Raw genomic sequence first — 23,890 nt, 5'->3', positions numbered from 1 at the left:
TGTATATAAATATGGATAACACATGTCTGGTTTGCCCTGAATATGTTAGGAAAACTTAATTGTCCTGCCAGACCAGTCCAGATGCATGGGTTATGCTCCCCTCCCAGCGGATGGAGGGAGAATGATCTTTCATGCTGATGACCCTCTCTCCTCTATCTAATCTGGTGCAGCAGGAGAATTCATCAGTAGTTCTCTGCCTCCAGCAGATGGTAGATGTCTGGGCTGGTTCAGCAGATGTGTGAAGATAAGGCTCCTGGGGTGACGGCCTGCTAGGTTACTCTCCTTTGTTAGAACTGGGACAGAATTATGGGTTGTTGTTTTTTTTTAGTCTTGGAGAATGGTCAGGTTCTGACTGGTTTTCCTTCCTCTGTGGAACTGGTTCCCTGTTGAACCTGGAGTTCCTGTTAGCCCACTATGAGAGTTTCTAAAGTGGAATCCATCCTTCCTCCTCCTCCTCCTCCTGAGGTAGCACAGGGTTTTTTTTTTTTAATGGAAGAAGGAAGTTGCTGAAGCTCAGATGAGCAAGTAGCTTTAGTTGGTGGATTCCTTTGGTGACTTGGACCTCCCAGGTATGGCTGAGAGTGGAAGAAAGTGCAGGCTGGGTGGGAGCCAACTCCAGGGTAACCCAGCAGTCTCCTTCTGCAGGATGTGTGTGATGGTGAGGCCCTGTCTGGTGAGCCGATGCTATTGGGAACATTTTTTTCTCTTGCTGGGGGTAGTGGGGATGTGATGGAAGCCTGAGGTGGGTTGATTGAGGAAAGAGACGTGCTGGTGGTACAACTGGTGCTTCGGGCAGGGTTGGCAGCCATTTTTCCTGTGCTGCTCTCTTTGCAGGGTACAGCAGTGGTGAGGGTGTTCATGACTACCAAGAGAGAGTCCTCAAACTTCAGGCATAGGTAAGGAAGGTCTTGGGTCTCCCTGAGTTTGACTATATAAGGAGTTGGGCTGTATGGCGACAGCCATAGATTTGGTGCCCTAGGCAAGCACCTATATGCAGCTGCTTCAGAGACCACTTTTTGTCAAGGTGGTCTCCTCATAATCAGGACTTCAAGTTGGTTCTGTCTGTCCCAAGAGGGGCCAGGAAGAGTCTGAAGTGTTTGGCTTTTCAAGGCCATTGTATGGAAGGAAGCTAATCAGTAACCCGGAATGAGTCACCATCACTATGAATTCAAGCCTGGTGGGCTGGAGGTCTCTCTCCAGGTGGCAGGTGACACAGGTTCTCTAGTCCCTGATGGAAGCATATTGGTCGATTTTAATCGTCTAGTATCCAGGGCTGTTAGTCCTATTACAATGCTACAGCAGTGACTTATGTAAACAGAGGCAGGCACTAGGAGTCTGCAAGAGTCAAGAGAGGCAAAGATTGTGGTGGATTGGGTGGAAATGCATACTGATGACTTAATCATCAGCCCACATCATGGGTGTTGACAGTGTTCAGGCAAATTTCCTGAGTTGGTATATGCCATACCCAGGGGAATGGAAATTGGATGAGTTGGCGTTTTGCACAAATCGTGGACAGATGAAGTCTTCCTCAGTGGAATCTGATGGCAGTCTGACAACGCAAGGGTCGAGGTTTTTCAGTTGCAGGAGAAAGGGTTCAAGGGTTTGAATATTGTTTTGCAACTGTGGCCACAGGATGAGCTGTTGTATATGTTTCATCTGTGGCTTCTGTAGAGCGAGTGCTCCAGAGGATTTTGGACTACCCAGGCCTGATCATTCTTGTGACTCCAACTTAGGCCAAGTGTCTGTGGTACATAGATCTGGTCAAATTCAAAATAGGGGAGCCAGTCAGGGGTTTACTTTACCAGGGCCCAGTGCCTATGGAAGAGCCCCCTCAATTCTTATGTTCTTACGCATTCTTTGCACTTATCCGCGTTAAATTTCATCTGCCACTTGAATGCACCAGTCTCGCAACATCTTCCTATGATTTCACTACTCGGAATAATTTTGTCTCGCATATAAATTTGATCATTCACTTGTCATTCCCTTTTCCAAATAACTTATAAATATCTTAAAAAGCACCAGTCCCAGTACAGCTTCCTGAAGCACTCCACTGTTTTGTTTATTCACTGAGAAAAGTGATCATTTATTCCTACTCTCTGTTTCTTATCTTTTAACCAGTTTACAGTCCACAATAGGACATTGCCTCTTATCCCATGACTTTTTTTCTCTGGAGTCTCTCATGGTGAACTTTTTCAGACACCTTCTGAAAATCCAAATACACTATGTTCAACAGATCACCATTAACCACATGTTTTTTATTAATCCCTTAAAAAGAAAATGTAGAGGATTGGTGAGGCAAGACTTCCCTTGTATAAATCCATGCTGGTTGTGTCCCATTAAACCATGCCTTTCTATATGTTCTGTGATTTTATTCTTTAGAAAAGTTTCTTCGATTTTTCCCGGCACTGAAGTTAGGCTCTCACCGGTCTATAGTTTCCTGAATCACCCCTGGAGCCCTTTTAAAAGATTGTCATCACATTGGCTACCCTCCAGTCTTCAGGTACAATAAACGATTTTAATGATAGGTTAAAAATTACTAGTAAAAGGTCTGCAACTTCATTTTTCACTACTTTCAGAACTCTGGGGTGTAAACCATCTAGTCCAGGCAATTTGCTACTCTTTAGTTTGTCTGTCCTATTATATCATCCAGGTTCACTGTGATTTGTTTCAGTTCTTCCAAATCTTCACCATAAAATACTTCTTCCAGCACAGGTATCTCCCCAATATTCTCTTCAGTAAACACTAAGGAAATTATTCATTTACACTTTCCACTAAGGCCTTGTCTTCCCTAAGTTCCCCTTTAACCCCACAATCACCTAACACTCCAACAGACTTCTTCATGCTGATGTATTTTAAAAAGTTTTTTTATTTTTGGCCTCTGACCATCTTTTCAAATTCTCTTTTTGCCTGCCTTAAAAGTTTTACATCTAACTTGCCATTGCTTATGCTTTTTCTTCAGTTGGATTTTTTTTGACAAAGTTGTTTTGGCTAAAATAGCCTTTTACACTTGGCAGTCATTTGGCTTTCCTTCTACCTTTTTCTAATGCATGGAATACATCTGGCCTGGGCTTCCGAGATGGTATTTATAATCAGTGTCTGTGCCTCTTGCAAAATCTTAACCTTTTGTAGCCATACCTTTTAGTTTTTCCTTACTGTTTTCCTCATTTTATCTGTCTCCTTTTGAAAGTTAAATATTAAAGTAGAAGATTTATTTAATGCCCTCCCTCCGATCATTGACTCAAATTTGACTGTTGCCGAGCGACTCCACTACCATTACCTCTCATTCCAAATTCTGCATTCCACTAAGAATTGGGTCTAAAATGGCTCCCCCTCTAGTCTTTTCCTGGACCAGCTGCCCTATGAAGCAGTCATTTATTTCATCTAGAAACTTTACCTCCCTAGTATGTGGTTCACTTCTTATAGAAACATAGAAATGACGGCAGAAGAAGACCAAATGGCCCATCCAGTCTGCCCAGCAAGCTTCACACATTTTTTCTCTCATACTTATCTGTTTCTCTTAGCTCTTGGTTCTATTTCCCTTCCACCCCCACCTTTAATGTAGAGAGCAGTGATGGAGCTGCATCCAAGTGAAATATCTAGCTTGATTAGTTAGGGGTAGTAGCCGCCGCAATAAGCAAGCTACACCCATGCTTATTTGTTTTACCCAGACTATGTTATACAGCCCTTATTGGTTGTTTTTCTTCTCCCCTGCCGTTGAAGCAGGGAGCTATGCTGGATATGCGTGAAGTATCAGTCTTCTCCAATGCTGTTGAAGCAGAGAGCCATGCTGGATGTGCATCGAAAGTGAAGTATCAGGCACATTTGGTTTGGTGTAGTAACCGCTGTAACAAGCCAGCTACTCCCCGCTTTGTGAGTGCGAACCCTCTTTTCTTCTCCCCTGCCGTTGAAGCAGAGAGCTCTGCTGGATGTGTGAAGTATCAGTTTTTCTTCTCCCCTGCCGTTGAATCAGAGAACTATGCTGTATATGCATTGAAAGTGAAGTATCAGGCTTATTTGATTTGGGGTAGTAACCGCCGTAACAAGCCAGCTACTCCCCGCTTTGTGAGTGCGAATCCTTTTTTCCACATTTCCTCTTGCTGTTGAAGCTTAGAGCGATGTTGGAGTCACAGTAAGCATGTGTATGTTTATTTAATAAGGGTATTGACTCCAGGCAGTAGTCATCATTCTGGCGAGTCACCCACTCTTCATTGGCAGCCTCTTGACTTTATGGATCCACAGTGTTTATCCCACGCCCCTTTGAAGTCCTTCACAGTTCTGGTCTTCACCACATCCTCCGGAAGGGCATTCCAGGCATCCACCACCCTCTCCGTGAAGAAATACTTCCTGACATTCTTGAGGGGAGTGATGCATGTTTTTGGCCTCTAGTCTGCCTTTTTATTTTTATTTTTTTTTATTTAAGACTTTTATATACCGACTTTCTTGATACAAATCAAATCAACTCTGTTTACATCGAACTAAGCAGTTAACCATAACCAATTAACAAAAGACAAAATTTGATGAAGCATAAAGTTACATTATAACAAGGGAGCAAAAACTGGGGATAGGAAAATAAAGGGGGGAGAACAGAGATAGTTTACTATATACAGGTGGGGTTGTGGGAGGGAGGCAAGGAGTCAATTTCGTTATAATGTATTAGCGAGACTTAGTGCTAGTTTAAATACGGTGGAGATGGGAACAGATCTGAGTCATGCTATTGGACTAGGAACAGGGAAAGGCTCGACCGAAAAGCCATGTCATTTTTCTTCCATGGGACCTTCATTTGGTCCAAAGAGCCATATCAGTGGCCCCTTTTGAGCCACTGAAGATTGTGTTCCTGGTGGCCACCTGTTCCGCTAGAAGAATTTGAAGATTCAGGCACTATCATGCCAGGTTCCCTACATGGTGGTTTCAAAGGAGGAGGTCATAATTCATTTGGTTCTATCCTTCTTGCCTAAGGTGGTTTTAGCTATTCATCTAAATCAGTTTATTTCCCTTCCCTCCTTTAGGTCTTTGGAGTGTGTTGGCTCGAAGATGGATTTGCAGTTCTTGGATGTCTGCAGAGTGCTGTTACATTACTTGAAGGTCACAAACTTCTTCTGACAGTCAGACAGACTATTCCCACCACCTCCACATTGAAAGGGGGAGGTGGCATTCAAGGTTTCCATCACCTAGGTGGATTAAGTCTGCAATTGCCTCTGCCCATATAACAATTGTTAGAGAGGTCCTGGAGGGGTTGAGGCTTTGCTTCATTAGAGCACAGGTGTCTTTGTGGGTGGAGTGCAGACTAGTTCAGTCAGAGGAGATTCACAAGGTGGCAACTTAGGCTTCCCTGCATTCTTTTGGTAGGCATTATAGGCTGGACCTTCAGGCTAAGAGGAATTCAGTTTTTGGAGTTGGTGTTCTAGAGGTGGCTTTGACTTTCTCCTTCCTAGGTTAGTCACTGCTTGGGGATATCCCATATGTCTGGACTGGTCTGGTGGGATGATAAGGAAAGTGAAGTTTTAAACTTGCCTGTTAATTTCCTTTCCTTGAGTCCTGCCAGACCAGTTTAGAACCCACTCAGAATCCAGGAAAGGTTTGATTCAGAAGCTGGTTTGTTCAGGGAAGAACTGAAGAAAGATGGAAGCCTCTTCTGTAATATCTATTGGCTGCATTGACCAAAGTTGGGGTTTTTTTGTTTGTGTGTTTCTGACAAAAGGAAGAGCAGGCTTCTCCTGCTTTATCTGTTTTGAAAGGGGAAAAAAAGCTGGGTTTTAAATGTATCCTTCAGTAGCTTAGTGATGAATTGTGCTTCACCAGGCTATATAGAGGATCACATCAGCATGAAAGTTTCTTCTCTGCCTCCATCTGCTGGTAAGGGACCATAACCCACATGGCAGAACTGAAGGAAAGGAAATTAACAGGTACATTTTAAATCTCATCATGGTTAACAGCTATATAAATCTCAATCAATTTTGCCAGGTGAAAAATTATTTGTCAAAATGTTCTTGTCATTGCACTAAAATGTAAATGTTTTTACACTGGAAGTGTTCTGTCAGTATATCCAACCCTTCTCTCTTTATATCCATTCTAGCTACACTATACTGAACTCCTGTGTAAAATATGCAGACATATTACAAACTGAAGTCTTGTCTCCAGAAGTGATTCTCTAATACGATGATTCCAACCCCAGTCCTAGAGACTCACCTAAGCAGTCACGTTTTAAGGATAGCCACATGGAGTATGCATGAGATTAGACTTGGGTATACTAAGCCCGCTGATATGTGGAAAAATCTCTCATGCATATTGATTGATTGATTGGTTTTTATATACCGCCACTCATCAGAGATATCGCATCTGTGTACAGAGAACAAAAAACATACGCCGGAGCGTTATACATGGAACAAGAATAATAGTTTAAATTTTATACAATGCAACTAATACAAATTAAATCTTATATAAAGTAGCTATTAAAATAGATAGTCATAACATTAGAGAGATCCTGAGAACCCAACGGGTTAGCTGTTCCTCCACTGCTCTAGTATGGTTTTAACCTAAGGTTGAGATTCTGCTTTAATGACCTGTTATCTGAACCTTTGCATGCTCACACTCCCGTTCTGCTTTGTTGGGGTACAGCAGCTGTGGGACCCTTCCCACAGCTGCTGTATCCCAGATAACTATTCATCTGCTTTTCCTACCCCATTTATCTATTCTAATATGTGAGTAACATTCCTCTTTATTTCGAAGTGTAACTTTCTGTGTGGTGGTGAATTTTCTTTTTTTGTAGGTCTGGTCACTTGCTGTCCTGATTCTGAGTAAAAAGTACAAATACCTTCCTCATATGCTGACAACAAACTTGCTCCTTGCTCAGGTCAGTAGCTTTGATAACTTTACAATTCAGAACATTTATAAAAACATGTTTTCTTTTTTTTTCTCCACATGGGTCATTGTAATATGAGAAATAGAGTGAGAGAAAGTAAAGACTATTAAAAGAATTTTTAGTACGGATTGGAGGAACTTTTTTTTTTGCCCAGCTGCTGCTCTTTTAGAACCAGCTTCATTAGATTATGGCGTGAGGCACCTTCAATTGCAACTACCTGGGGATTGTTTTCCTCTTTTACCAGCTCAACCCAACCATCGCAGTGATAGTCCATGGCCAACCCCAGAACCTGGCTAACATAGACCTGAAATCTGCCCACTGGGGATTGCCGTTGTGTAATGCCTGGGACTCCCTCCCCCCAGAGTTATGGGCGTTACATCCGCACTATTCCGAACCCCAGCCTGGGCAGCCTGAATGAGGAATCGCACTCGAATCCTCACACATGGCTATGAGCCACTAGGCTGGCCCTCTACAATTGTTCAGTAATCCAGTTGACAGAATAAATGCAATTATTTAACATAAGATATGCCATACTGGGTCAGACCAAGGGTCCATCAAGCCCAGCATCCTGTGGCCAACAGTGGCCAACCCAAGTCACAAGTACCTGGTAAGTACCCAAACATTAAATAAATCTCATGTTACTGTTGCTTATTAATTTAATAGCAGTTTATGGGTTTTTCCTCTAGGAACTTAGCCAAACCTTTTTTTAAACCCAGTTACACTAACTGCTGTAACCACATCCTCTGGCAATGAATTCCAGAGCTTAACTATGCACCGAGTGAAAAATAATTTTCTTCAATTTGTTTTAAATGAGCTACTTGCTAACTTCATGGTGTGCCCCCTAGTCCTTCTATTATCTGAGGCTGTAAATAACCGATTTACATTAACTTGTTCCAAGTCCTTTCATGAATGTGTAGACCTCTATCATATCCACCCTCAGCTGTCTGTTCTCCAAACTGAACAGCCCTAACGTCCTTAGCCTTACCTCATAGGGCAGCCGTTCCATGCCCCTTATTTTGGTCTCCCTTCTCTGCATGTTCTCCTGCATCTTTTTATGAGATGCGGTGACCAGAATTGCACAGAGTATTTGTTTGACTTTGGGATCCTTTATATATAAACTCCCTCCCCCTGCTATACCCACAGCCCTGCCAGCCATATGTGGACAGAATATCCCAGCCCCAGGTAGGAGCCCATGCACAGCCTCTCACTGGCACATGTGCAGCCACCTCTTTATTCAAGTATTTTTTAGGTATAAAGTAATTGTGTTTAATAACTTTTTTTTCTTCTTCATCTCATCATAGCTCTAGACAAATTTGGGGTGTTGATCAGATAGCTGTCATCAGAACCCTGTACTGGTGCTTCCCTTATGCTTTAAACTTACAAATGCCACACAAACTGTGAAAGAATGACTTTTCCCACAGATAAGCAGGCTGAATTAGCCATGCTGGCTTCTTGGGATGTTCTCCGGGGTGGCCAAGTCGGAGCTTCCCAAAGATCACAGAGCTTTGGCTCTGTGCGGCTACGTGTTCTTTCCCGCGTGGCGCCATGTTTTCTCCTCAGTCTATTTTTTTCCGCACTGCAGGCTGTACACGGAGCTCCTTACTCTTCAGTCTCTACTTTTTTGACTTATAAAAAACCCCCACTTTTCAGTGCTCCGGTATGGCTCAGAAATTGCGCTTTAAGTACTGCCAGTGCAGGAAGATTGTCTGTCACGGACGGACATAATTATTGTTAACTTTGCCTGGGCCCAGAGCATGACCAGTCCTCCTGCAGGGACTATGGTCATATGTTGCCCTGGGTGCAGCGTGCTTTAAAAATTGCCTGCTTGAAGGAAGAGTTTGGGGTCCTATGTCTCTTTGTCAGAGCGGATATTGGCCCACTCTTCACCGGGGCAACGCTTAGATCGCCCAGACAAACCCAAGAGGGCCTCCTCCCTCAGACTACTGGAGAAAAGGCCGCCTAGGTGGGTCAGCCTCCCAAAGTGCCTATGCGTACCCATGCCTCACTGAAGCAAAAGGCATTGGGAGAGGCACTGCCAAAGTCAGCACACAATTCCACGGCGGCCAGCGTCGTATGGACGATGCCAGTGTCTCAACACCATGCCAGAGAGGCCACCTACAACACGATGCAGAAGCACCACACCCGAGAGACGTCGCCGACCACTGGTGAGACACATGTGTCTAAGACAAAGCATCCACGCAAGGATGTGTCGCGACCCAACACATCAAAACAGCACTGATGCGCATCATCTGACTCTATGCAAGCGAGGACCATGATGCAAACACCGGCGCAGATGCCAGTGTTGTCTAAGTACACAATGCAGAAAGTGCTAGACTCATCCAGCACTGGGTGAATCTTCTAGTAAGACACCTCGCAAGCATCAACCTGCGGTGGTCCCTCAGGACATCTTCTTCCCACAGGAAATGGCTGAGCTTGGCTTCTCAGACATGGAGCCTCTCTGAACAGCTTTCCACGGGTTCCTTTCAAAACATAAGAAATTGCCATGCTGGGTCAGACCAAGGATCCATCAAGCCCAGCATCCTGTTTCCAACAGAGGCCGAACATGGCAATTACCCAAACACTAAGAAGATGCTTTGAATCCTCGGGGAGAGTTTACTCAGATTTATTATCCGTGTCCAAAAGGAAGAGGTGTTCCCTCAACTACAGCAACCCCTCCAAACAAAGACACAGGAAGTCTCATAGAACAGAGTAGTGCCCTAGAGGTTCCAACTCTGACACCTTGCTTGCTGCATTGTCTCCAGTGGATCATGGTCAGAGAGGACAGAATCTTACCCCTGGTTGGGGAGATCGTGTGTCATAGGCCATGTTGCAGATTTCTCAAATTCAGACACACATTTCTTCACCTCCTTTTGAGGAACAGAAAGGCAGCCCATCTAGCCCTCCACGAAGGTCGCCATCTCCACCTCCGAGAGAGCAGCCTGGCATCAGAGCCTAGAAGCCCATGCCCTCAGTTTTCCCCATAGCCGGACACTGGTTCCAGAGGGCTCACCTCCAACCTCACCAGATTCCTTGACAGGGATCCCATCTGAGCAGCCAGAGCCGTCCTTACTGCCAGAAGACCTTTCCTACCCCAAGTTCATAGAAAAGGTGGTAATTCTTCTTAACATTGAGACCAAGAAAGTACCAGATCCACAGGTGGAAGTGTTGGGCATTCTGAAGATTTTCAGAGTCCTGACCGAAACTACTGCCTTGCCATCCCACGTAGTTTTGGATTCAGAAATGGCAAAGACCTGAGAGTCTCCCTTCTCCAGTCAGGTGACCTTGAAGAAAACTGACCTAATGCTTAGAATGAGGCAGTCACTATACTAAAGCATGGTCCAACTTCCACACGCCTCGGTGGTGGTCGAATCGGCCAAGAAACGCTCAGAAAAAACCCACCTTCATTCAAATATCCTTCCGGGCCAGGATTGCAAGTATTTGGATGACTTTGGAAAGAGAGCCTGCCAAGTAGATATGCTGAATGCAAAAATCCAACAGCATTAGTTTTACAGCACGCAGTCCACCTCGTCAGATACTGCTCTGCAACAGTTCTATGGCCTGGAGGACGAGTTGAGGCACCTTCTACGCACCATTTTATGAGGCCTTCGAGATGTTCGCCCAGACTTCAGCAGGGTCCATAGCACCCTGAAGAACGGTGTGGTTGTGCCCCAGTGCTATTTGGGAGGACGTGCATGAAAAACTAATAGACCTCCCAGATAAGGGTGGTGATTTGTTCGGGGACAAGCTGCAGGAAATGGTCTCCCAATTAAAGAAGCAGAATGTGGTGGTCTGTCACTAGCATCATTAACAGACCAGCAGTCCTCGGCCAGAAAATCTCATCCAAGCTTCAGAAGGAGCTATAACTAGCGGTGCCCTTTCAAGCTGTACCTGCTCTATCGCCTGCCAACCTTCCAGCAAAGCAGGCCACAGCAACCCCGGAACTGACCATGGGGTCAGCATCAGAAATGTCCACTACAGAGCAACAAAACCCCAACAGGGTTTTAGGAATAACCTGGCCACCTCTACCACCATGTATTGGAGGTAGAATATAATCTTTCTACAATTCTTGGACAGCAAGTACCTCAGATCATTGGGTATTGAACATTGTCAGGGAAGGTTACCCATTGAACTTCAAAAACAGCCTTGTCCTTCCTCGCCTGGTGCACCCACTCAGACCTGCATAAATGACTTCCTCCTGAAGCAGGTGCCCAACAAGCTACTCCATCATAGAGCGAATCGGCAGGTACCTCAGCACAATACTTCCTCATACACAAGAAATCAGTGGGGGGGGGCTCCGCCTAATCCTGGACCTCAACAAATTCCTTCGGAAGGAAAAATTCAAGATGACATCTCTCAAGTCGATTTTACCCTTCCTGCAAGCCAATGATTGGATGTGCTCACAGGATCTCAAGGATGCAAACTCCCACATCCCAATGCACCTCTCCTCCTGGTTCTACCTATGTTTTCAAATCAATATGTGCCACTACCAGTACAAAGTCCTTCCCTTTGGACTGTCTTCCACACCGAGGGTCTTCACGAAATGTTTAGCAATAACAGTGGTCCATCTCAGAAGAAAGGGAATTCAGCTATTCCGATACCTGCATGATTGGTTAATAGTTGCACCGAAACTCTCCACTCTACAGAGCGGCCTGGAAACAATACAATGTCTGGAAGGGCTGGGCTTCGTCAACTATGAAAAATCCAGCCTCCAACCCATGCAAACTCTACAGTTCATTGGCGCCCGGATAAATACCGTGATGGGAAAGGCATTCTTGCCAGTGGACAGGGCCCACACGCTTCACACCCTGGCCTTCCAGCTAAACATTGTGCATGCACCTAAGCCTACCAGATCCTGACCCTACTGGGGCCACATGGTGGCAACGATATGTAGTGCCGCAAACTTGTTTGCACATGCGACGCCTGCAGTGGGGGCTGAAAGCGCAGTGGACTAGATTCTCCCAACCATTTTCCAAATGCATGTCTGACCCCAGCTCTGCAACTGGATCTGACATGGTTGCACCCTACAGTTCTTACCATTGGAGCTATGTTATAGATTGAGGAGAAAACATGGCACCACGCAACCACACAGAACCAAAGCGCTGTGATTTTTGTGAAGCTCTGCCTCGGCCGCCATACCAAAAAGTCAGAATGGCTAATTCATCCTGCTATCTATGGAAACACTGTTTAAGTAAGCAAATTTGCTTTTCCAGGCAGGGGAATTCATTATAAAGAAATATGCATAGAGGGAAAAAAAGGCAGAAGACATAAGAATAAGCAGGGGAAGTGAATCAAAATAGACTGATTTAATTTGATGTGTGTAAGCATAGTAATCCTCTGCTCTAAAGATGCAATACTTTCACAGGAGATCCTCATCCAGCTATGTAAACTGTCAAGATTTCCAGTTTTCAGTTAAGATTTTTATTACATGTGTAGGTTTGATATTGGGTGCTGCTGCTTGGGGTTTGTTTTTTTTATTTAGCTGCTCCCATCTCTCTGACTGTAAACGAGGATGCTGCTGAGTTGATCCTCATCACATACCAAGTAGGCAAAATAATGAAATGTACCTATAATAGTCACATGAATAGCTGTCAATTGGGATGCTGGAAAGGAGATTCGTAAAACAAAGGAAGAGGCCATAACGCAACTGGAAATGTAGTAAGAGAGATATTGGGACCCAAAAAGACAAGTATAAAATTTTTCATTCTGGTGTGGAGACGTCCAGGAGTCATCCTACTGGTCTTGCTGAAAATTTCCTCTACATTGATCCAACACATTGTATCAAAACCTGCAAACACTTCCTCTCCGATCAATAGTGTGGAAGCCACTTTTGTAATCATCTGGTCTGTCCTGTGTGTGTTTGGTTTTTTTTTTTTCAAATGCTGTATCTCCAGCTTCTTTTTAAATACAAAGAAAAGTGCATGCATGTATATTGAGCATATGCTAACACATTCACAGAAAAATAGTTGCTAGATCATCTGTTTTTCTGTCTTTATTACTTTTTGTTTAAAGGTCTAAAATATTTCTCTTTTTTTTTTTTTTTTTTTCCCCAGTTTGTTGTCTGCATTGGAATGATGATGTGGAACTTTATCATTAAAGAAATAAATTTTGTTGGGCAGATGCTGGTATTCTTGATACTGTACAGCGCACTCTACAGCACGTACTTGTGGACAGGTAAGTCACACCAGACCGATACTCTGTTTTCTGACAATGTTACAGCCTTGTGTTGTGAAGGCCGTAGTCTGTCTGGAGCTTGCGTTCATGGCAGCTGAATTAGCGAATTGCTAAAATTCAGGTAAAACCCCATTGGAGTTCCAGTTTTGGTTCAAATTTGTTTTGATTTCTGAGGGGTTATCTGTGCTTAAACTTCTGAAAGCTCTTTACACGTCCTTTGTCAGCATAGGGATACAAGTAGGTTGGCCCAGCAGAATCCCAATCTTCCTGAGAACCCCATGTAAGTGCCGCATCGATCACATGTAAAGCACGAAGATAAGACTCGAAGATGGGGTGGGGGAGGGCCCCAAGAAGAGTTTGTAGAAACCATGTGTGACCAAGGTCACACATGGTTTCTATAAAAAATGAGAAAACAGGAGCTAATGTTCAGATTAAAAAAGAAAAAAAAAGACTAGACTTGAGCCCCAAACAGGAAGCAATTGAGCTAAGAGCTAGACGAATTGATGTTTGAATTAATCTAGGCAGCCCTCCTGCCGTAAGAACCTTGGGAATTGTCATTTCACTTGCATAAACCAGTGGTAGGCAAACTAAGGCCCTTAAAGGTTTTTAAACCAGCCCACCTAGCACTTGACACTCTCCATTATGTGTGGCCCACCGATGCTCTGACCTGCCTGCCCAATGTAGTCCTCAAAGACCAAGATATCACCCTTGACGCGCGACACTTCAGCAGGGAGATCGGAACATCAGCGCATGGCAAGGAGAGCCGGCGGGGTTCTCCCCCCCCCCCCCCTGCTGAGGAGAGACACCCCCCCCCCCCATACTTCGGCAATAGCAGGGTTCCTGCCAGCGAGGAGAGACACGGCAGCCCAGGTTGGCGGAGCCAAAGGAAAAGAGAGGAGCCGTGGGAGCAGAAGAAAAGAGATCGGATGGTGGGCTGCTGCTTCAACCCAGGCCAGAGGGGCTGAAGAATGAGCAGAGGTACAACTGTGTGTTTGGGAGCATGCTTGTATGTGTGTGTGCCTGTGAAAGAGTCTACAATCTCAGGGTAACTGGAAATAAAGTTTCCAGATACGGAGAGAGGGTAAACTTTTTTTTTTTTTTTTTTTATTAGTTGTAATTATTGGGTGTTTAATATGTCTGCTGTTTTGAAATATGATTGATTTTGGGGAAATATTTAAAGTTTGGCTTTTTATCCTTATTAATTATTAGGTGGTCTATTTGTCATCTGATTCTGATATGCTTTATATTAGTATGGGTTCCTTACTGTTATGATTGATTTTTTATATTTCTTGATTTTTCTTATGAGGAATGGTGATATTTTATTTTATTTTTTTTATTGCACTGCAAATAAGTCTGGCTTTTAATTGTTTCTAGTCCAGTTTTTGTCTGTACTTTTACTATTTATACTTTATGGTCTGCATTTGTGACTGAGGTGAGGTCTGCTAGCTGGGAAAATGCCTTGTACCTGCTGGGTTGAAGGTTTTTCTGATTTTGGTAGATGGTAGGGATCTATGATTGAAGGGGCTCCTTGGGTGCTAAAATTGCCGGCACTTATGCCTGCAGCAAGTGGTGGTGATTTGATTGCTGTGTTGAGGACCCACTATGCCCTGCTCAACCGTGCCACACCTCACCCTCTGGTCCTCGTGCTCGATTAACTCGAAATGTGGCCCCAAGCACAAAAAAGTTTGTCCACTCCTGGTGTAAACGATGCTTATGCTGGATAGGTTAGCAGGTGCCGGTTTTATGTGATTTTTTCATAATTGTGATTATAGTTGGTCTTCTGATTTTCACCTTGCCACCTCCTTCATGCGTAGAGCTGGGGCGTGAGCAGCAAGTCAAACCCAGAGAGTATTTCTCAGATCTGTTAGTATGTTTACCCATGGCTGCAAGTGATAGAAACCAAGCAGTCAAGGCCAGCCTGGTAGTTCAGAGGCAATGCTGTGCACTCCAGTGAGGTGGGTTCAAATTCCTGGCTCAAGTTGTCTGCTCCTTAGGTCGGCCAGGGCTGGAGATGACTGCACAAGCAGCATTCACGGAGCCTGGGGGAAGGAATTTCTAGTAATGGCACGGTGGTGACACCTAGTGGCAGAACCTATGATTGCAGCGTTCCAGCTGAAAATGTCACTGCAATGACCAGTTTGGGAATGTTGGGGGCTGGGGGGGGGGGGGGGATATAAGAGGGGAAAGCCCTGGGTAGTTGTGAATGACCCCGTGGTGCCAGATCCCAGCTCTGGTTCTGTTTGACCTGGAAGACCAAAGGAGCAGGAGGAAACTGCCGGATCTCAAAGCCCCCAAAGAAACCAATCAGCCAGTCAGAAACAGTGTTGTATGTGATTGTAGGAGAGTTGAGACTGAAAATCTGAATATTGACTAATGGATCTTGTTACTTACTGTTGCCTCTTTGTGTCACGGCTGTGGAAATACTTGGCCTGGATTTTTCATAGAAGACCGCTAGCTTAACCTTTATGGGTAGGGAAGACACTTGGGGGTTGTGTTGATCAGTAACTTGATGTGTAGGAAATTGTTTTCCTAAAGAAAAAGTTCTTAAAGTTTTAGAAGACAGAGATCAGGGATGTGCTGCCAATTTCTAATTGAGGGGGTTCTCGCTAGCTCAGCTTTGGGCTGCTCACTTAGACATTTAATGCTCTCAGAAAATTATTCACCAAGCAACTCCTAGAAACACCTGACAGCTCCCTCTCAACACATCCCTCCCTAGAAGAGACCCAGAAAGTACTGAGGAAGCATTCAGAATGCAGAAGTGATGCTTATTGTGGTGTAAAGTCCACGTCACCAGCACTTCCCTGTGTTAGGAAATATTCAGTTAAAAAGACTTGGTTTACATCAGCAGCACCAACATTTATTAGAAAAAGACCTGAGCTTTGTGTATTAGTGTTTGTATGCCCTTTCATCTGTTTGAATTGTATGTTTTTTGCATCCATCCAGCATAGCTGGTCTGAGATGGGCAGAATAGAAAGTTTGAGTAAAAACGTCGTCTGTGGCCTGGAAGGAGCAGCACTGCTGATGTGGAATTCAGATGTCCCTGTGACATAAGAGGAAGCATGCAAAGCAGTTTACTTGAAAAAAAATATAACACATTTATATTTTAGAAAGAAGTCCTCTTTGGGTGGGAGGAGGACATTGCAAGGGAAATCACGGCTTTACTTGTGGTCTTGGAGAAATTGTGTTTGATCAATTGTGAAGATTTCTTTTTCTCTTTTAAGAAGATCACAGCAGCTAATAGATTGTTCTACTAATTTATCATTTCTAGAATGCTACGGAACATACACCACTGTACAAACACACGAGACAGTGCCTGCTCTGTATAGCTTACAATGGGACAAATAAGAGACTTGGGGAGATTTCATTTATTATGAAAAGTGGTTAAATCCAACAAGGGTATGATCAGGAGAACTGGGGATTAAAATTCTTTTTAAAAAGTGGCCTCTATAAAAGGTGGGTTTTTATTCAACTTCAGCCTAAGGCCAGAGGGGGACTCTGGTCTATTCCAGGCATACGGCACAGCAAAGTGGAATGCACAGAGTTGGAAGCTGGCAGTGGAAAAGGGCAAAGATAAGTGATTTGCCTGATGGGTATCTGGAGAGAGAAGAGGTGCTAAGGAGCTGCAGAGTGAAGACTTGTAGAGGAGCTTGAAGTGTATTTGGTAACGAATGGGGAGCCATTGAAATGGCTTGAGACAAGGGGTTATATGATCAGATTATCTTCACCTAATCTGCATTGCTAGAGGTAGAGAGAAACTTGTATAGAGAATGTGTGCATTATGGAGCAGGAGAATCTCAGCAGATTATGCAACTTGGCATAAACCAGTGAAGAATCACTAGTCTGAATGTGGATGGGCAGACTGGATGGACAACAATGTTTGGGGGTTTTTTGTTTTGTTTTTTTTCCATCATGTTCGATATAAATGCAGATTTTGCCGTGTTTAGGAGGTAGGACTGGTGAGTTGACTCTCATGGAGCAGAGAAGAGAGCACTGATCCAGCATTTCCCCCCATCTTGCCCTGCTTCATGGCTAGTTAGTGGAGACACAGAAGATGTTCGTTGGCTTGAAGTAGCGTAGCATAGTCCTGTTTATCCTCTGGTCTATTTTCATATGCAGAGTAAGGCAACCACCTCGTCCCCAAGTCAGCCAGTCCTGGTTCCCCTCTCCCCTAAACATGCCTGGATTGGTGGGAGTTGTATTCTTAGGGAAGTCAGTTGGGTGGGGGGAAGGGGGAAGAAGCAGATGTATAAATCCATTCATCCAGAAGTGGATCAGGTGGTTCGGTTTACCTGGAGTGAGGTGAAAATGTTTTTATGGATTATTTATTCTAAAAGCTGAGAAGGCTCCTTCATAAGCGATTTCTTTCTCAGGTCTTATCTCGCTGTCTCTGCTCCTCTTGAAGAAGAGGGAGATTGTAAAGATTCCCGTTGGCTTTCTTATCCTAGCAGGATGGGGGTAAGTTGTCTGATAATTTTCTTCATATCTTATCTGTAAAGGAACATGTTGTGACTTGTTTTTTTTTTTTTTCTCCTTTGACAGCATCCCGGCACTTACGGTGGGAATTCTCCTAATGGCTGGAGAGCGTAACCGTGATGCCACAGATTCGGCCTTTTTTTATGGGCAGGATCAGGTAAACTGGTTTTGTTTCCACACCAGTTTGGTGTGCGGCCTTGGATACACAAGATGGGGAGGGGAGAAGAGCTGGTGATGTGTGCGTATGAGAGAGGGAATGGGGCTGGCATGGAGACAGAGCCTGTGCACATTTTAGGCCAGAAAAATCATTTGACAAAGAAAAAACCCCCCAGAGTACTAGAAGCCTGTAATAAGTGAGGAAGGAAGCAAAAGCCGTGCTTCAGCACAGATTTTCTAGCACTTTGCAGCTTTGTCCCTAATGAAAATGACCCCAGCCTTGTCAGATCAAAGTCCTTTTCAGTAGGGTTGCTGCCAGGCCCAACTCCCCTCTCCCAAGTTTGAATCCATTCCATTGTGTCTTTAACAGCAGTGGACTGAGCCAACAGGGAATGTGATCTCCCCGTAGGATCTGCTGGGTAGCCGCTGTCTGAGAGAGGCTCGATGGACCATTGGCCTGGCGCCTCTTATGTCCCCAGACAGATGAACTGAGTTGTTACTCGAGCATTTTCAGTCCTGGTTGCAAAGAGCTAAAAAAAAAAAAAAAGTTTGCTATGACAAATCCTCCAAGTGCTTCTTCTCACCGGTATCTAGTGTGAGGCTTGGATGCTTTGTACCAAAGCCACTAGTATGCCTTTGTGTTACAATTGCATGTTTCAAGATTTATTCAGGGAATATGTTCCTCTTTTTTTCTACTTTGTAGATTATTAGCACAGCAGTGATCCTGTTTTGCAGCATACTCATTGCAGGCATATCCCTTATGTGCATAAGCCGAAACGACCAAGAGAGTCATTACCAGGTGCTGAACCCATCTTCCCATCAAGTCGGTACTGAGGAACCTGCTGGCATGGCTCCCCGGGATGGCCCCATCCTGCCAGACAGCCCTCGGTTTCTCAGAGGCAGCGCCGCTCAGAAAGGTACGGAAAAGGCAGACGTCTCACCTGTGCATCGAGCTGCAGTAAAAGGACCATTTGCTTGGCAGTCAAAATTGCTCGGGGTCTCGTGCAGGTTTCTGTTTCTAACTAGAAGTGTTCAGGCATCTCAAAGCATTGGCATGCCCACCACCGGAGACTCGTCATGCGCGGAAGTGCAAAGCCTGCGGGTACTTTGTAGGCACGAGCCTTGTCAATTTTTCAAAGGGCGAAATGGGTCAGAAAAAGTCCGCGCACCGACCCGCGCCCGCTGCTTTTGCACATGCTGTTTCCTGTGAAATTTGCATGCATGAGTGTGTGTGCACGTATCTGTACGCATAAATGCTATAACTCCATCCCCAGGAACTCCTGCTCTGTTTGAGTATTAGAAGCCGGTGTGCATCGGCGCTATACATCTACTTCCATTAGCAGAGAGGGTGGACTGTTGTCAGAGAGTCTTACTTCTGTGTGTGAAGTGCCTTTGAAAATCACCCATAGTGAGACCGGGTGCTGCTGTGCTGCCCTTCATCCGAACTCCACGCGGGCATCGCTGTAGCAGGCCTATGGCAGGAACTCTTCAAACCTGCTAACGAAATGATAAAAGTGACTTGGGGGTTATAAAGAGAACAAATCAAAGAAGGAGCCGAGCCAGGAAATGGGCAGCTGGCTCTGTTTAGTAGTCTGGATAAGTTGTTGCTCCTTTCAACAGTGACTCATTAGTATCTATGCATACTTGGATAAGAAATGTATTATTAGTCTGTTTCAAACCAGCAGTAGTATGTAGGTGAGGTTTGTTTTTTTTAATATTGTGGATTATATTTTTCTAGGTTTCATTTAAAATGAGCAACATCAAAACTCCAGAAAGGGCTGTGCTCATTTTACGCAGCCTGCTGGCAAATTAATGCATGTTGGCTACTTTTGAAAATATTTAAAACTCCTCATGAATTTGACATTTTGTTTGCTGCTATTTTTGCACCAAATAGTCTGAAACCTAGTTTGGGTGTGGGAGTTGGGGCATCGTATGATGAGAGTATGTAGGAAAGCAGAGCACCAGAAAATGGGATGATCGGGGAAGCAATCTCAGTGACCAGAGGAAGTGCAACAACGAATGGGAATGAGATCAAGAACAACGATCAGGGAGGGAATGTGTGTGTGGGGTGAAGGCAAGGTGCACAGCGTTCTTGCGGTGGATCTCGCTGAGAAGAACAACAGATATGACTGTAATACATTTCTTTGTGCAGGATGTGCTGCTTGCCCAATACAAAATGGGGAGCTGTGCTGCACGGGAGAGCCAGACGTGACAGCAGCTACTACTGAATGTCCTTCAATTGAAGAAGGTAAGAGAATACTGTACTATAATACCAAAATTTAATACGGAGGCTGGTTCGGTGACCGTGCTGCACACTTTTGTGCAGTTCGATCTTTTGCTTCCTGGATTGATTGGGGATGCTGTGTTCACAGCCCCCAGGGGAAGGGAGTAATTGATATCATTACGGACACCTGATAGCCGAATTTTAGATTCTGTGATGCAGGCTTCTGGAAGGAGCCCTACCTAGTTCGTGACTCCCAGCCTCAAAACAGTTATACTGCCATGGCCAGACGGAGAGTAGGCCTATTAAAACAGAAGGAAAAATCCTCAGCTGGTTGTGAATGAAGGTTCATAGTAAATCCCAGCTCCAAATGAGCTGGCAGCAAGAGGAAAAGAGAAATTACTGGTCTGAAAATTTTTAGGGTTCTAAACTACTTTTTTTTTTTTTTTAACCAACAGTGGCACTGAATTAATAAGAGAATCCAGAATAGCAGTAGAGAGAGAAAAACATATTGCTTGGAACCTTCGGGTTTTAGGTAGCCTCAACACACTTCCCATAAAATCTGACTCTCTTTAAGTTGTGGTGGGTTTCATTAACCTCCAGAATCTGCTTCTTGGGTTCTTCAACTGCTCCTTCACTCTTCAGATTTTTTTGTCTCCTCGCTACTTCTAGCTCCTTTCCCTTTCCAAGTGTTTACTGCCCTATCCCTATGGCCTCAGGAACCTTTTAATATCTGCATTTCCTTTCTCCTTCATATCTGCTTCTCAATCCCTGCAGTCTCAGTCATCCCAGGCTCTGTGCCTTCTTGCTCTTCATTGTCTCCTTCCCTCCCTGATTCTTAGTCTCCACAACCCGCCGTGCCTGCTTCGCTGCTGCCTTTCCAGCAGACCAGTACCCAGTGCTTATTGCACCATTTGTCTAACTCTATTGGTATTTGGAAGTTCCTGGGGTCAGAGCTGAGGAGAAAGGGAGTGGGAAGCAGGCAGCACATAGAATCCTTCCTCCTCCCCTCCAGATCGGGAAGAAAACCCCGGAACACAAAAGGAAAAATGGAGTCATAAAATAAGTGACTTAACATGAGGGCAGTGGATTCAAAGCCAAATCCTAATAGAGTAAAAAAAAAAATCCTGCCATTCAGTAAAGAGTGTGGGTTTTTTGAGCACTCTGCAACCAGAGACTGTGCAGCTCAGAATTGCCGTGTGCTGTGGGCAGGATGCGGTGCAGGACAGAGACTGCCATCTGGTGGCAGCAAGTCAAATAGAAAGAAGACTTTAAAGCAGAGCAATAATAGTGGATGAAAGCTGATAGGTCTGCACAAAGGAGCTGGCCACAGACCTCTGTACAGAAGCTGAACTAGCTTAACATTGTGGTCTTGCAAGTGAGGAATTCTTTCCATCAGCAAGGTCTCGGGATTTAGATCCATTCATTGTTTGCTTTTTTTGTTTTCCCAATTATAAGCAAGAGAGCTTAAAAAAAAAAAAAAAAAAAAAAAAGGTTGGGTTTTTTTTTTTGGTCTTTCCCATTTTCTCCTACAGTGGTCTCTTCTGTTGTTACCACTCCCCTCCCCAGTCAAGATGGCATGCCCAAGTGGCTGCAGGCACCCTTTCCAAGGGGGAGAGGGGCTGCCACTGTAGCAGCAGCCGTCTTCTCCTCCTCCTCCAGGCTCGAGCGCATTCTCACAGTGCTGCTTCCAGACCCAGCCAGTCCTGATGGATGGAGGATCGGAACTCGGATCCGCCACGCCACAGGACTGGCCCTAGAAACTGAAAACGCTATTTAAGATGTACGTTTTCTTGGTTTTACCCTACAGGCCTATGAGTGAGTTGAAAATATGCTGTATGTTAGTGCAACAGTGTTTTGTTTTGTTTTTTGTTTGTTTTTTTTAGTTTTGCATGCTCTGAAAATTTTGTTTTGCATTTGTTTTGTAGCAGACCAGTGTGTGCGCTGGTGCAATTCCCAAAAATGCAGGTTAACGGAGGAAGAGCAGCTGATACAGCGTGGAGACATACAGCTGGCCAGACATGTATTGCTGTGTTTACTCCTCATTGTGGGCCTGTTTGCTGTAAGTCATTCTTTTTCCCTTTTCACCAAACTTTCACCCATTTGTTTTCCCACTTACTCCATTTCCACAAGAAAATTGCTGGGGCAGAGTTAGCCTCAGTTAGCAAAGGAGACAAAGGGGGATCTACCTCAGAGGCTTGCCCCCTTCCCCCCCACGGTGATTTGTCTTGTATTTTTCTCTGCTTCATAATGAACTGTGTAATTTCATAAGGTATTTTGGTTCCTTGGCAGTAAAGTGTGCAAAGACACTTCATATAGATGTCTTATAACACATGGGCTTACAGTCTGATGGAGCACTCAAGTAATTGCTTCCCGCCCACCCCCGCCCCTCCCTATAACACTCAGCTTGTCTGGCTTCCAAGTAAAACCTCAGCCAGTAGTTATAGAAAACTAAGTTCCCAGAAACTCCCATCTAGTCATTGTATGTAACTCAGCACCCAAAATAAGGAGAGGATGGGGCCTAGTGGTTAGAACAATAGGCTGGGAACCAGAAGCTAAGGATTCAAATCCTGCTTCCCTCCACTGATGTGCTTTGTGACCTTGGGAAAGTCACCTTAGCTCCCGTTACCTCAAGTAGAACCTTAGGGGGAGATTTACTATACAGCTTTATTGTACAGTGGGAGGGGGAAAATACCACAGGGTGGGGAGGAGGCATTCCCAAGATATTGGGCCTCTCCCTGGTAAAATATTGTTGCCATTTCCCTGTGATGATGATATATTTTTTTTTTTTGTAGAAAAAACATGTAATAAAATATGTAGCGGAGTAAAAATGTGTGGTAGTGGCCCACTTTTTCTGAGATTGCCGTTGTGTTAAAGGGGCCATACAGCCCAAAAATAAGCCGCCCCTCCCCCCCCCCCAACTCTCCAAAATCCTCCCGTGTTGAGGTGGCCCTGCAGGACCCAAAGTCGAAAAATAATAAAACAAAATAATCCTCCATTGGCACTCCACCCCTCTTCCCAAACCTCTTCCTTTTTAAATAACTATTCATCCCTCAGTTCCACCCCCCCCCCCCCAACATTAGAAGTAGTTCGTGCTGTCTAGTGAGCCTACCCAGACTAGTCCACCCCTGGACCTCCCCTCCCATACCGTTAGAAGATATTCCTAGTGTCTAGAGGTCTTGGAGCACCCCTTGGGCTCCGGGCTCATTGACATCATCTTTCAAAATGGCACTGAATGATCTTTGACCCTATCATGTGATGGGGCAAAATCCGGTCGGCACCATTTTGGAAAATGGTGTTGACTTGCCTGGGGTGTAGGAGACATTCTGGGCCCCACTAGACACCAGGGATGTATTCTTAGGTTATTGGGGGGGCTACTAGACACCAAGAACATTTCAAGGAGAGTGGGTCGGGGGCCATTAAACACTGGTGAATACTTCCAATGTTGCAGAGAGTGGAGGTTATTAAAGGGGAGAAGTTTGGAAAGAGGGGTGGGGCATCACCACATCATTATCTCTTATTATTTTTCAGCTTTGGGCCCTGCAAGCCAGCATTGACAGGTGTGGCAGGCAAGAGGGTGGGTAGGGGTCTACAAGGAACACGCAGGGGGGAGTTTTACACTTTGAGGGGGGGGCTTTTCTGCCCTCAGGGCCCTTTAAATATCAGCATGGGAGCATCAGGATGTGCCTTAGCATCCTGACATTCCCACAGGAAAGTATCACATCGGAGTTGGAGTTAAAATAATGGCAAGCCTCATTGTTTATTAGCATAGGATTACCTCTGCATTAGCTGCTTTGCATACATTTGCAAAATTTATGCGTGCAAAGCAGCTCTTTGTAACAGATGTGTATTTTGGGCCAAAATAATGTGTGATATGTAATATACAGTGTATACAAAAGAGCTTTATCCACAGCAGGCCCCACAGAATGGAACTCCATACCACCAGAACTAAGGCAAGAACAATGCCCGAACACTTTTAAAAAGAGACTCAAAACCTGGCTATTCGAGCA

The 23,890-nt window shown here is 44.7% G+C and overlaps 1 protein-coding gene across 4 annotated transcripts in view; it reads left to right on the top strand.

Annotated features, from left to right (window-relative positions):
• GPR155 (G protein-coupled receptor 155) overlaps positions 1-23,890 on the top strand; it is a 74,552-nt gene that overhangs the window by 29,221 nt on the left and 21,441 nt on the right. For all 4 annotated transcript variants that reach the window (XM_029605817.1, XM_029605818.1, XM_029605820.1 and 1 more), the window contains exons 6-12: positions 6,767-6,850; positions 12,910-13,030; positions 17,401-17,485; positions 17,570-17,660; positions 18,363-18,576; positions 19,812-19,907; positions 21,809-21,942. In XM_029605817.1, coding sequence (XP_029461677.1) covers positions 6,767-6,850; positions 12,910-13,030; positions 17,401-17,485; positions 17,570-17,660; positions 18,363-18,576; positions 19,812-19,907; positions 21,809-21,942 — 825 coding nt within the window. The remainder of the gene's footprint in view (positions 1-6,766; positions 6,851-12,909; positions 13,031-17,400; positions 17,486-17,569; positions 17,661-18,362; positions 18,577-19,811; positions 19,908-21,808; positions 21,943-23,890) is intronic.

This window comes from Rhinatrema bivittatum, chromosome 6, assembly GCF_901001135.1.
Source record: "Rhinatrema bivittatum chromosome 6, aRhiBiv1.1, whole genome shotgun sequence".
In the NCBI taxonomy this organism is placed as follows: Eukaryota; Metazoa; Chordata; class Amphibia; order Gymnophiona; family Rhinatrematidae; genus Rhinatrema; species Rhinatrema bivittatum.
This window is presented reverse-complemented; position numbering and strand designations above follow the sequence as displayed.